We start from the raw sequence: 14,323 nt of genomic DNA, 5'->3' as shown, positions 1-14,323 counted from the left end.
GGGACAGAGAGAGACAGAGCATGAACGGGGGAGGAGCAGAGAGAGAGGGAGACACAGAATCGGAAACAGGCTCCAGGCTCCGAGCCATCAGCCCAGAGCCCGACGCGGGGCTCGAACTCACGGACCGTGAGATCGTGACCTGGCTGAAGTCGGACGCTTAACCGACTGCGCCACCCAGGCGCCCCAATACAAAACTTTTAAAATAACCTCACATAACTTTTTAAAAATGTTTATTTATTTATTTTTTTAACATTTTTTATTTATTTTTGGGACAGAGAGAGACAGAGCATGAACGGGGGAGGGGCAGAGAGAGAGGGAGACACAGAATCGGAAACAGGCTCCAGGCTCCGAGCCATCAGCCCAGAGCCTGACGCGGGGCTCGAACTCACGGACCGCGAGATCGTGACCTGGCTGAAGTCGGACGCTTAACCGACTGCGCCACCCAGGCGCCCCAAAAATGTTTATTTTTGAGAGAGAGAGAGAAAGAGAGAGAGAGAGAGCAAGGGAGGGGCAGAGAAAGAGAGAATCCCAAGCAGATTCCACACTGATATTGCAGAGCCTGATGTGGGGCTTGAACCCATGAACTGTGAGATCATGACCTGACCTGAAATCCAGAGTCGGATGCTTAACCGACTGAGCCACCCAGGCGCCCCATAACTTCACATAGCTTTAAATGAAAAAACCACAAGTTATCTCAATGTTGTGTATACATGTGTGTAAGAACAGGGGACCTGGGTTAAATAGTGACCTACCAAGCGTTAGGACAAGAAGTGATCTTTATTTTCTTCTGTGTGCTTTTCTACATTTGCTGATTTTTCAAAGGTCATAGTTTACTTTTGTGTAGTAAAGACTTTGTTAAAAATAAGCATTATAAAGTGTGTTAAGTACAGAACACATGAATCATCGAATTTAGCCATTTCTCTCATTACCTGTTGACATCCAGCAATACTTAATTATTCTCAGAGTATTCTTGAGGATACCTTAGGACAAAATAGCCCGCCACTTTTCCTACGTAAGCAGCCTCGGAACTGGTCACGTATGAGGGAGACAGAATCACTTAGCATTCGGAGTGTTGGCTCTGAGGCCAGACCTCCTGACCTTAAACTCTGCTCGGTGTCACTGGGCAAGCTTCTTCGCCAATATACGTATTCATTTCTTTATCCGTAAAATGGGGATAGTCACCGGACCTATATTATAGGGCTGTTAGGATTAAATAAACAACTTAAGATATGTTAGCTATTGCTATGGTTGTGAAAAAAATTCAGCAGTTGCTTCGCACCAGCACACATACGTCCATGTTGTCTGTTTTCGTCTAGATCTGGATGTGTGGAGGCCAACTCTTTGTACTCCCCTGCTCGCGGGTAGGACACATGAGTAAGCAGCGCTTTCCAAACCAACCTGAGTTTGCAGAAGCCATGACATATAACAGTCTCAGACTGGCGCACGTTTGGCTGGATGAATACAAGGTGAGGGAAAGGTCTCTGATTTGGAAAGACAAGCAAGAATACAGAACGGGGCTTGGTACCCAGGAACCCGTTCCTGCCTTTCCAGATAACAAGCTTCCTTAAATTTTTGGCACACCTTCAACCCCTCATCCACCTTCCCCAGACCCTATTCTCAATTAGTTCATTCGAACCCACTACACTTGAACGTTCCTTTATATTTCAATTGCTGGGGAAACTCAAGCTTCTCAGAAGTAAATTCATCAACCCAGGAAGTTTGTTTTGTTTGTTTGGCCCAGATCTATGTCCCTCCCGCCCCCCCCCCCCCCCCCGTGGGATCCCCCCTCTGAAGCAAACATCTCCCGCTGTTGCCATCCCCACAGGCAATTCTTTAGATTCTCTTCCTCTGGTACCAAGTTCCCAAGGGTGCGGCTACTGTGGTCTGGAGACCACGCGAGAGACTTCACTACCTCTCTTCTACCGACAGTCGATTTCTCTGTCAGAGCCAGACCCCTTCATCTGCATGTCTCCCCAAGGCTGCAACCCCTGGCCAGGACCTAAAAGGGTGCACACACAGAGAACATGTAGCCATGGCCCCATTTGAACTTGAAAGGTGTCCCTCCAGGATCCACGCACAAACATAGACAGCAGTAGCCCCAAGACCCTCTTTCAGATATATGGGGAGAAAAATGGGAGAACTTGCTGTGATATTATATGTCCTGGTTCCAATCTAATATTTCTTTATCATTTTAAATTATAAAAGGAGTAATAGTCTTTTTTGAAAACGTCAATATTTCTACATGGCCGTTTAGATCGGCAAAAATGTCAAACGTCTGGTAGGACCAAGTATTGGCAAACACAGGAATTCTCAGACACGGCTGGTGGGAGTATTATTACAAACTCACTTTGGAAAACAGTTTGGCAAAGTCGAGTAAAGATCATGAGTATCCCATGATCCAGCAATTCCATTCTGTGTGCACACCACAGAAAGGCATGCCTTTGGGCAACCAGAAGACATGAACAAGAATGTTTAGAAACAGCATGGTGGATGTGAGCCCAAACAAAACACAGCCCAGCTGCTCATCAAGAGCAGAATGGATAAATGGGTTATATTTAGCTGATATAATTCTATACAGCCATGAAAATTACCCAACTGGAGATATACACACAACGGTACAGTAAATCTTAAATCTTGCTGGGGGTACCTGAGTGTCTCAGTCGGTAAAGCATCCAACTCTTGACCTTGACTCGGATCTCGATCTCATAGTCGTGAGTTCGAGCCCTGCACTGGACTGGGTGTGAGGCCTACAGGGGCGCCTGGGTGGCTCAGTCGGTTGAGCGTCCGACTTCGGCTCAGGTCATGATCTCGCGGTCTGTGAGTTTGAGCCCCGCGTCGGGCTCTGTGCTGACGGCTCGGAGCCTGGAGCCTGCTTCGGATCCTGTGTCTCCCTCTCTCTCTGCCCCTCCCCGCTATTCTCTTGTCTCTCTCTGTGTCAAAAATAAATACAACAGTAAAAAAAATTTTTTTTAAAGAAATAAATAAAAACAGACATCATGGTGAACAAAAGCAGCCCAACGCAATATACTGATTTATTCCATGTCTATATGTTAAAAGTGAGTAAAATTAAGGCATACAATTTATGTATTCATAATTAGATAGCAAAGCTAAAAGGAAAAGCAAAGACGTGAATACATAATCATGATAACATTTAAAGGTTTTTCATGTTTAAAAAATTTTTTTTCTTAATGTTTACTTATTTTTGAGAGAGAGAAAGAGAGACAGAGTGCAAGCAGGGGAGGGGCAGAGAGAGAGGGAGACACAGAACGGAGTTCTGCTTTCAAGGAGGCTTTGGTCTCTTTAGGATAGCTCTTTGAATACAGGGCAGACTGAATCCATTAGACTTTTGTACTAAGTACTATCTTAAATCCAGAGCACGTAGAAGACTAACCAGGTGAGAACAATGGCCAATGCTGATGTGACACCCTGTGTCAGCCTGCGTTTACCCAGTGCTCCGTACGTATTAAAGTGTTCAGTCCTCAGGACAACCTCATGAGGGTAAGGGCAAAGGTCACATAATAAATGACAGAACAAGAATTTGAACCCGGGCTGTCTCCCCCCACAGTCCATTTGCCCTAAGCCACGACACCATCTCTCATTTCTGAAACCACGGAAGTGTTGATGGGGACCAGGGAGGGAGGGTTTTCCTGGGGTATTGAGAGAGCAAGAGAAAGGAGACATACAACAATAGGTGGCTGTGATTCTTGGGCTCCTAAGAAGCAGGACCCAACCTTCCTGGATCCCACTACACCACCTCCGTGTTGTGGTTCATCACAACACATCCTGCAAATATGTGCAGAGTGAGTGAATTCCAGGCACCACGTGGGTCTCTGCCCACACCGTATGGATGAAATTGGAAGATATTTTGTTCTGTTTTGGGGTTTGTTTTTCTTTTTTTTTTTTTAGTTCAGGTGATGAAAATATACACTGCTATGTTAGATACGATTTGATTACCAAAGATTTGTTTGGTTTTGATGAAATTACTCTCTATTTCCATTTAGGAGCAGTTTTTTTTACGAAGACCTGGCCTGAAATCTGTTGCCTATGGAAACATTAGCGAGCGTGTTGAATTAAGGAAACGATTGGGTTGCAGATCATTTCAGTGGTATTTGGATAATGTCTTCCCAGAACTGGAGGCATCTGAGGGCAGCAGATGAAACACAAATAAATCATTTTCATTAAAAAGGGGTTAAAAAACCCCTATGTCTTCAACATAGAGGAGAAAAGTCTGGAACATCAAGAAATGGTGTGAAATGCAGTAAGAAATACAACCAGAGTGCTCTAGAGTAAGAGTGCCTTTCTGTCTTGCTTTGATGATAGTTCTTAACCCTTCATTACACGTCACTGAATTTCTGGGGTGGCAAAACCGTGAACATTAGACATATACGCTGTCACACAGTGCAAACTATCACACCATTGATTGAGGTGAAGTGTATTGTCTCTAGAATTTGCCTAACTCGCTTGGTCCCGTTAAACCACAGGGGATGCTCCACTCTGGGAGGCTTTGTCCATTCCTACTCTAGAACTCAGAAAGACGTTCACAGAGAGCCTTGGTTGACACGTGCCAACGTTGGCTCAACTGTGTCTAGCTCCTTTTCTCGCTGCTAGTGTCGATTTGGGTGATTTCTTGCTTGCTTGGGTTCCTGAGTTCCAGATGTCCCGTCCACTTGCCTTGGTGGCCCAGTCCAGTCCTGTAGACCAGCCTTGTTGTCTGTGGCTGTCAGTCCCTTTGTCACTTGGAGACAGTCCCCCTGCCTTGCTTCTGGCTTCGCCTTGTTCATATTTCTCCCCTCCTATGGCTCTGGCCTACAGTTGTCCTAACACTTCTTGCATTCTGCACTTTGTTGATGATTGATTTTCTGACTCAGACCTGTTTAGCTGGGATTGGGGGAAGGAGTGGCTACGCTCCCTATCTACCCTGTGTGAACACACTCCCGAATGTCTAAAGCACTTCTCTTGGGTTAGAGGGATGGCTGTTGTGTTCACCCTGGTGAAGGTGGCTAGAGAGGGGAAACGTATTTGATTCACAAAGACAAAGATACTCTATAAAATCTATTGATAGATAGACATCGGGAGACCTGGGCTCAGATAGTACAGATGGCCAGGGTATCTTGATTGAGACTTTAAAAAGTCAATCTGGCAATACAAAATAAGCACCACATTATGATTTTGTTCTTGGCCCACTTTTATACCATCTCTGCCTCTAGAAAGCAATAGAAATGATTATAATAAACCCATGAGTCTATTAAAATTAGCGTAACGTACAAAACAGAAATCTTTAACAGGAGAAAAGAATTCTAGGATAAATACTAGAGAGTAAATATAAGAGTATCATCTTGAAATAACTTTTTCTAGTTTTGAAAGTTGAGAATAATTGTTTTCTTTGGTAAGCATAACAGAGGATGCTATAAATTCCATCTTTGCAAAAAAAAAAAAAAAGAAATGTTCTTGGAGTCATAAAACTAATATTGTCTTAGTTTTCTAATTTAAATGTTGGTTCAGGTACTACATAACGTGGACTGGTCTTAGAAATGATGTAGTGTGTTGCTTAAACAAGTTCTTTTGAATACCGTTTCAGTGGACTCTGGAATAGAAACCAGAATCAACATCCAAGGGCCCATGGGTGGCTCAGTTGGTTAAGTATCTGACTCTTGGATTTAGGCTCAAGTCGTGATCTCACGGTTGTGAGATCGAGGCCCAGATTGGGCTCCACCATGGGCATGGACCCTGCTCACATTTCTCACTGTCCCTCTTCCTCTGCCCCTTCTCCACTTGTGCGCACTCTCTCTCCCGCGCGCGCGCATTCTCTCTCTCAAAACAAAACAAAACCAAAAAACAAAAAACCCGACATCAAAGTATTTGGTGTGATTGAAAGGAAATCTACATTAGCCTGTAGGTGGCAACTTTTTATTTCAGGTGGAAACTTAAAAATCTGATTTATGTTCTGGAGCTAATTGAGGAATATTTGCTAACCCTCTCAAAGCTTTTCTTAAAACACAGTTTTTGGTATGATCAAATGCTCAGACAAGCCCTAAAGTAAGCCTGGGAGTTCTGTAGCTAAAGCAGACATCTAGGAGTTTAGCCTAACATACACCTGCGTGAAAATTGAGCTCCCATTATGTTCCATACTCTGTGGTAAGTACTCTTCCTTGATTATCTCATTTCACTCACACAGCTTTGTAAAATAGGCCCTATTGTCATGCCCATTTCATAGACGAGAAAACCAAAGTTAGATTTGTCCAGGGTTGGGTTGCCAGTGTTAGCAAATAAAAATGCAGGATGCTCTGTATTTGAAATTTGAATTACGGATATGCAACATTTTGCTGTATTTCACATATTCCACGGAACATACTTATACTAAAACATTGTTGTTTCTCTGAAATCACATTTCAGGTCATCGTGGATTTCATCTGGTAACTTCATCTAGGGGCAAACTAACACAGCCCATACACTAGCAGGATCCGCCCAGTCTGAGACTCTGGGTTGAACCACATTACACTGCAAAGAGCATTTTAGTGTCATTCTTCACAACGGTCAAACTGGAGCTCTCCCCAAACCTCAAACGCTAGAAGTATACCATTATACATCAATTTGCTAGACTAGGATATACACCCACTCAAACCCTTTAAAATAACAGCTAGGAAAAAAATCCGTTGAAGACCCATCAGAATGGCACACATTTAAACATCTGACGCTATCAAAGGCCGGGAGAAGGTGGAGTAACGGAAGCTCTCTGGCACTGACCGTTCCCGACGGCGCCGATTTCAAACTTAGGTTGTATGCGAATCACGCGGAGATCTTGGTAAAATGCAGACTTCCCTTCCTAGGTAGGTCCGCACGGGGCTTAAGATTCAGCAGTTGTAACAAGCCCCCGGCGACACTGGCGGCGCTGCGGCCAAGGTCGCACGGGAGCCCCGCACCCCTGCACTCCTCCCACCGGCGCGTGCGGTCGGTCTCCCCACAGCTTCTCGGGGGCGTGCACCGCAAAGCCTTCACGCTTGAACCCACGTGTCTTTTATCACAACGGAGCTCGAACATCGTTTTAAAACGTATAAGCCCACTTGTCCTTAACGAGGCCTTTTTATACGAGAAGAAACCCGAAGGCCGCCCGTCACAGACCCTCGAGGCTCCAGCCCAAACCGCAGCTTCGACAGCACCCGGCACCTCGCCGCGGCCGCTGGGCGCCCACGCCGGGCGAGCCGGGTGACGTCACTCCCGCGCGCGCGGGGGGCGGGGCCTTCCGTCACGTGGCCCCAGGGGCACGCGCGCTCGGGCCGAGACTGCGGCGCGGGCACTGGGCGAGCCCGCGGCCGCCAGAGCGCCCGGCGCAGCGTTTCCTTCGGGCCCGCTGCGGCTCATGCGCCTCGGACCCGGGCTGTGGCGGGAGAGAAGATGCCACGGCCCGAGTCCCAGAAGGCCGGGATCCTGCGCTGCCGGCGTCGGGGTGAGTAGCGCGCGGCCGGCCTCGGCGGCGTCTGAGCCCGCGCGGCCTCCGTCGTCCCCTCGGCGCCTCGGGCGAGCTGCTCCGGCGCGCGGCCCCGAGGCCCCGAGGGCTGGCGGCCGCGCCCGCCGCCGGCTGCCGGGTCGGGCCTGCGGGCGCGGCGTCCGACCCCGCGAGCTCGGCCCCGCGGGGACAGGCTGTTGGCGGCGTCACCGCCCGCGGGTCCCGGCGCGCTCCTGCGGGCGAGGGCTGCAGCCGCGCGGGGGCTCGCGGAGCCGTGGGCCCGGGGCTCCCGCCGCTCTTTTCCCAAAACGGAGGCCGGAGCCCTGCGGCTCAGCCTTCGAAGCAGAGCTAGCGGGGCCGCAGAAGTGAGAACGGAAAGTCGCAGCCGGGAGCGCCGCAGAGGGGAGGAGTGAACAGAGCACCCGCCCCGCCGCTCCCCCCTCCCCCCCCCTCCCGCTTCCACCGGGTCCAGGTCGCTCGCGTTTCCCCCGAAAGGCGTAAAAACTTTCTCCTTTTTTTCCTGCGGTAATTGACCGAGGCCACATGTGGGATTTGGTGGATGTGCCTCTCGTTTCTCTTTTCTTTTTCTTTGCAAATATACTCGTTGGGGAAATTGGGTTGTCTTATATAGTTTACTACATTCCTGAAATCCATGCAGTTTGCGTAAAACGTAAAAATACCAAGTCCCTGCCTTCCAGGTCTGATAGACTGCTTCCTTTGAGGAATATTAACATACGTGTGATTTTTTGTTTTGTTTTGTTTTTTTAACCATCAGAGAAGATTGGGGTCAGCATTCTTTTTTGCTTTGGGTTATGAAAGCGGTTGTTTGGTCGGTTTTCCAAATATAAAATGAAATTACAACTTTGTGCTTTTTTAAAAAAAATATTTATTTTAGAGAGACAGAGCACGAACAGGGGAGGGGCAGAGAGGGAGGGAGACCCAGAATCCGAAGCGGGCTCCAGGCTGAGCTGTCAGCACAGAGTCCCAAGGCGGGGCTCAAACCCACAAACCCCAAGATCATGACCTGAGTTGATGGTTAACCGACTGAGCTACCCAGGCGCCCCTGAACGTGCTTTTCACAGTATTATTGTGCACCAGGATATTCTGTTGTCACTCTCCTCCCCCAAATCATGGAGTAGACCTGACTTTTCAGTGTCTGTGTGTTTATTCCACTCACTTTTTCCCGTGTATCCAGAAGTACTATGTGTTGAAATATGATCTGCTTTAAGAAAAATGGAAAAATCTTACCTACTTTAAGAGAGATGATACATACCTTCAATATGTATCAGTTGAGCTTTTCAAATTAAAGGTGATGAAAGAGTAGGCCACACTTTTCACATCTTCTCTTGACAAATTCTGTGCTGTTTGTTCCTTGCAATTTGGGTTCTACTTAGTAGTTTTGTTTTTTTTTTTAACTTCTTTTTATTGGGGTAAAACAGTAAAACACAACATGCAGTTTATCATTAGAACCATATTTAAATTTTTTTTTTTAACATTTATTTATTTTTGAGAGACAGAGCTAGAACATGAGGGGGAGTGGAGCAGAGAGTGAGGGAGACACAGAATCCGAAGCAGGCTCCAGGCTCTGAGCTGTCAGCACAGGGCCAGAAGCAGGGCTGGAACTCACTTACAGTGAGATCGTCACCTGAGCGGAAGTCGGACACTTAACCGACTGAGCCACCCAGGTGCCCCTCATTAGGACCATGTTTAAGTGCAAAATTCAGCTGCATGAAGTACATCGACAATATTGGGTCACCATCCCACTATTTCCAAAAACACTTCTCATCACTCCAAACAGAAACTCTGTGACCAGTAAGCAGTAACTCCCCATTTCCACCTTCCCCCAGATCCCTTCGGCCTCTCTGAATTTGACTACTCTAGATAAAGTTGAGTCAGACCGTATCCTCCTTTTTATTTCATACAATATTTGTCTGGCTTATTTCATGTGTTTTCAAATTTCATACATGGTGTAGCATCTATTAGACTTCGTTCCTTTTTATGGCTGAATTTTTTGGCTGTATCACATTCATTGATCTCTTAATGCACTCGGGGTTGTTTCTACCTTCTGGCTACTATGAATAGTGCTGCTATGAACATGAGGCTCCTTGTGTCTGTTTTTGATTCTTTGGGGTGTATGCCTAGGAGTGGAATTTGCTGGATCGTGTGATAAATCTGTGTTTGACTTTTTGAGGAACAAACCCTTCACATTTTTTTTTTTTTAATTTTTTTTTTTTTCAGCGTCTTTTATTTATTTTTGGGACAGAGAGAGACAGAACATGAACGGGGGAGGGGCAGAGAGAGAGGGAGACACAGAATCGGAAACAGGCTCCAGGCTCCGAGCCATCAGCCCAGAGCCCGACGCGGGGCTCGAACTCATGGACCGCGAGATCGTGACGCTTAACTGACTGCGCCACCCAGGCGCCCCTCCCTTCACATTTTTAAAACTGCTTTCTTAAGGCCTTCATGCCCCTGCTGTGGCCAAATCTGATGGCCCTACCTCAACTCCTGCCAGCTTGACCTCTGTAAATCTTGGTGACACCTCATGTTGCTCGTCGGTACACCCTCTTGAGGTTCTCGATTTTGTGATCCTTCTCATGTCCTCTCTAAGTATCTTTTTCTACACGATTTTTAAATGTGCTTGTCCCCAGAGGTTCAGTGCTTGCTCCCTAATCCATTTTGTGCTCATTACTTAAAGCCTCATCTGCTATTATTTCCGTGTAACTTGAACTAAAGTTTTGGTGTTCTATTTTTAACTTTGCTCTGAGGCTTAAGTTTGAATGTCAAGCTAGGGACACCTCTACATCAGGTGTCCTTTCCAGTGCAACATACCCAGACCAAAATTCGTCCTCTGCGAATCCTCCCAAACCTGTTCTCTCCATGCTCCCCATCGCCAAGACTTGAAAGCTGGGAGTTGTTTTTATTCCCTTTCTCCCCTAGGGACCCACGTCCTGTCACGTTGACCCGTGCAGACAGTTCTGCCTCTGATCCTGCCTGCCGCCCACTTCCACAGCTCTGGATAGAGGCGTGACCGCTGCTGCTTTTTTTTTTTTTTAAGATCTAATTGGCTTTAACGATTCATGAATCAGGCAACATCTCATTTAGCAAGAGGGAAGCTCCCATGATTGCCTCTTATTGGAATTTTTCTAACTGGACTTCCTGGTTCTAGATTTTTTTTTTCCCCCTCTGTCGCAAACCATTTTATACACGTCTGCTGGAATTTTCTTCCTAAGATATATTTGCCTAAAGATACTAGTTAGCTTTCTTTTACATTCAGAATAAGTTAATTCTTTTTTTTTTTTTTTTTTTTTTGGAGAGAGAGAGAGAGAGAAAGTGCATGAGGAGGAAGGGGTGGGGGGTGGGGGGACAGAGGATCTGAAGCGGGCTCTGTGCTGAGCAGAGAGCCCGATGCGGGCCACGAATTCACAAACCGTGAGATCGTGACCTGGGCTGAAGCCGGACACTTAACCGACTGAGCCACCCAGGCGCCCCCAGAACAAATGAATTCTCCTCCTCAGGGCCAGAGCCCCAGCCTGTACTCCCGGAAGTAATTGCCTTCCATGAGCCTTAACCAGCCAATCATTCATTACAGCCAACCGTTCTAACTTGCTAGTCCATTTGGAAAACTAAAAACAAATACATGTTGTGATTTTCCAAGCTGTGAATTTTTTCCTTGAAATGTTTCAGTATTTGGTCATTGAAGTATTATTTTTTTAAAAGCCAAACTTAGACATCAGCTTCTAAGAGAAACACACTTATGTCTGTATAGTTTGTTTGTATCTTTATTGTAGCACTTTTTAGACTTTGCTTTAGGACGTGCCTGAGTTTTTTACCCAATTTATTATTTCTTTAGGATTTTTGTCCTTAGAGAAAGTGAGATGATTGGCTAAAGGAAATAAAGATTTTTTAAGATTCCTGTGCCATTGTCAAATTGCTTTTGAAAAGGGCCTTGCAATTTATAATTTTATCACCGATAATGACCCAGATAGATAAAATCATGAATGAAAATGGAATTATTACAACCAATCCCTCAGAAATATAATTTTATCACCAATAAATGTATCATTTAAGTATATGTACTTCAGGGAATATTTTTTAAAAACTTTGCCAATTGGAGACTTAGGATCTTATTTTTCTTTTTATGCGTCTTTACTGATTGTTGACACTGAAGACTTTTCCATATGTATTTCCAAGATTCATCCAAGTTGTTCACTTATCAGTAGTTTGAAAAATGCTGTACGGAGAGTCCCAGCCCCAGCCTTAGCATCACACAATAGAACAGGGTTGCTCAGCCTTTGCACTGTTGAAATCTAGGGCCAGATGATCGTCTGTTGTTGGGGTCTGCCCTGCATATTGTAAGATGTTTAGCAGCATTTTGCTACCCGCCAGATGCTAGTAGGATCCCCCAAGTTGTGACCACCAAAACCACTTCCAGACGTTGCCAAAAGACCCTGGGGGCTGCCAGATTTGCCCAGACGGTATGGAGTGTCTCAGCCCCTGGCTGAGAACCATGGACCTGGAGCTGCAAGACTGTAAATCCAGTGACATAGTCCACCCTTCACCGTGCCGCGTCTGCGGTCACCCCCAACACCTCTTTCCGCGTGAACATCCTGTCTCAAAACTAAATTGTAAGCTATCCTCCAATGAAGCGTCTGTTGACTAGGAGGGAAGCAGAAGTGAGGAGAAAATAGTTCATATATACAAATACACAAAACTCACAAGGACAGACCGCTGGCATTTGTGATCTTGGACTCAATGAAAAAGAATTAATTGAGGACTGAACTGTGTAAGCACATTATAACCCCTGGAGATCAATATACCTACAGAACCCAACACCTGAATGTAAGGGTAAGGGTCAAAGGAACATTTTTATTAGGTGAAAGATACATATTTTTTAATGCTTTATTATGGAAAATGTTTTGTTAGTGGTCGGTCTTTTTTCATCTATTACCCCGCCTGTCTCATCTCCTATTGGTTAATTTGAAGCAGATTTCAGGTATCATAGGATTAGATTATTTTCGCTTTGTAAAATAAGCTGTCCCTTCCTTTGGAAAGCCAGCAACAGCGGGTTGAGTTGCTTCTCTCACCTTGCGTCATCCTGATGTCCTCTTTTGCCTCCCTCCTCCCTCTTCCCTCTTCCACATTTAAGGACTGTGATTACCCTGGGTGTACCCAGTTAATCCAAGATAATCTGTGTATTTGAAGGTCAAGTGCTGAGAAACCCCAGTTCCTGGGATGTGGATACTGCTGGGGGACCATTATTCTGCCTCTACATAGCACATCAATTGTGCTTCTTGTAAAGAATTTTTTTGGTGGTTGCCTTAGAGTTTACAATATACATTTTAAACTAATTGGTTTGAATCTGCCTTCACGTAACACTCTATTGTTAGACTTGTACAGGTACCGTAGTAGACTGTCCCACGTTTTCCCTCCCATTCCTGTGAAATTGCGGTCATTCATTCACTAATCAGTATGCCAGTATGTCATTCGTTCACTCAGTATATTGTGACATATATTACTTTGAACAGCTTTTCTTAGATCAACTAAGAATAAGAAAACAAATTTTATTTTCATTTCATTGTTTTCGTCTCTGATGTTCTTTGAGTAGATCCAGGTTTCTGACCTGTGTCATTTTCCTTCTGCTTGAAGAATTTAGCGTTTCTTGCAGGGCAGTCCTGGTGATAGATAGATTCCTCAGTTTTTCTTCCAGAAGGTATTTCTCCTTAATTTTTGAAGGATAATGTCAGGGGATATATATAGAAGTCTAAGGTGGTGGGATTTTTTTCTTTCACACTTTGACTATTTTAGTCTGTCTCTTGCTTGCATGATTTCTGATGAAAAGCCCACTGTAATTCTTACCTTTTTCCTCTCTAGGTAAAGTGTTTTTCCCTCCCTATGGCTTCTTGGAAGATTTTTTTTTTTTTTAACGTTTATTTATTTTTGAGACAGAGAGAGACAGAGCATGAACGGGGGAGGGCCAGAGAGAGAGGGAGACACAGAATCTGAAACAGGCTCCAGGCTCTGAGCAGTCAGCACAGAGCCCGACGCCGCACTTGAACTCACGAACCGCGAGATCATGACCTGAGCCGAAGTCGGCCGCTCAACCGACTGAGCCACCCAGGCGCCCCTTCTGGGAAGATTTTTTATTTTGTCTTCTGATTTTCTGATTATAGTATATGCAGGTGAGAGTTTTCAGGGCATTTATTCTGCTTTGGGTTCTCTTGGCTTCTGGAGTCTGTCATTAATTTTGGAACGTTCTTGGCCATTAGTATTGTCACCTCACATCTTTCTTCTTTTTTCTTTCTTCTTCTGGTATTGCAGTACTTTTTGTGTTATACTTCCTGAAATTGCCCCACAGTCCTTGGACGTTCAGTTTTTTCCTGTCTGCGTTTCGGTTTGGAAAGTGTTGACTTCTGTTCAGGCTCACTGCTTTTCCTTCAGCGGTGTGAATGCGGCGGAAGGCCGTCTTCATTGCCGTCCCGGTCTTCTCGGTTTTTAGCCTTGCCTTCTGGTTCTTCCTTAGAGTGTCCATCTCCCTGTTGATATTTTTCACGTGTTGCATGTTGTCTTTTCCGTTCGAGTTCTTAACGTATCAATTAGAAATAGTTGCAATTCTCGGATGATCCCCAAATCTGTGTCGTTGAAGTCTGGTCCTTGTGATTGCGTCGTCTCTTCAGACCTGCCTTCCGCTCGCTTTTTGGTACGTCTCACATTTGTTGTCGAGAACCTGACAAGGGTCAGGTCACAGCACCTGAGGTAAGTAGACCTTTGGCGAGTGGCTTCGTGGTGCTCTGGCGAGGGGTTTGGCTCGGCTCTGTTTAGCGTTTGCTGTCGCTGCCGGATGCTTTGGATTCTTCTGGCGACCTTGTTTGTATCTGCCCT

At 45.7% G+C, this 14,323-nt stretch overlaps 2 protein-coding genes across 5 annotated transcripts in view; both read left to right on the top strand.

Moving 5' to 3' along the window:
- GALNTL5 (polypeptide N-acetylgalactosaminyltransferase like 5) overlaps nt 1–4,286 on the top strand; it is a 58,185-nt gene extending 53,899 nt beyond the window's left edge. For all 3 annotated transcript variants that reach the window (XM_058723744.1, XM_058723743.1, XM_058723745.1), the window contains exons 8-9: nt 1,317–1,466; nt 4,002–4,286. In XM_058723744.1, the coding sequence (XP_058579727.1) occupies nt 1,317–1,466; nt 4,002–4,157 (306 nt within the window). In that variant the 3' untranslated portion in view covers nt 4,158–4,286. The remainder of the gene's footprint in view (nt 1–1,316; nt 1,467–4,001) is intronic.
- Nucleotides 4,287–7,254: 2,968 nt separating this feature from the next.
- The window catches only part of GALNT11 (polypeptide N-acetylgalactosaminyltransferase 11), a 43,711-nt gene continuing 36,642 nt past the window's right edge, over nt 7,255–14,323 (top strand). Inside the window, exon 1 of one of the 2 annotated variants that reach the window (XM_058723742.1) lies at nt 7,255–7,444. The gene's annotated coding sequence lies outside the window, so the exon portion shown is untranslated. The remainder of the gene's footprint in view (nt 7,445–14,323) is intronic. The other variant, XM_058723735.1, reaches the window with a different exon arrangement.

Source organism: Neofelis nebulosa, chromosome 4, assembly GCF_028018385.1.
Source record: "Neofelis nebulosa isolate mNeoNeb1 chromosome 4, mNeoNeb1.pri, whole genome shotgun sequence".
NCBI classification, from domain to species: Eukaryota; Metazoa; Chordata; class Mammalia; order Carnivora; family Felidae; genus Neofelis; species Neofelis nebulosa.
The sequence above is the reverse complement of the archived record's forward strand: the minus strand, read 5'-3'. Positions and strand labels throughout refer to the sequence as shown.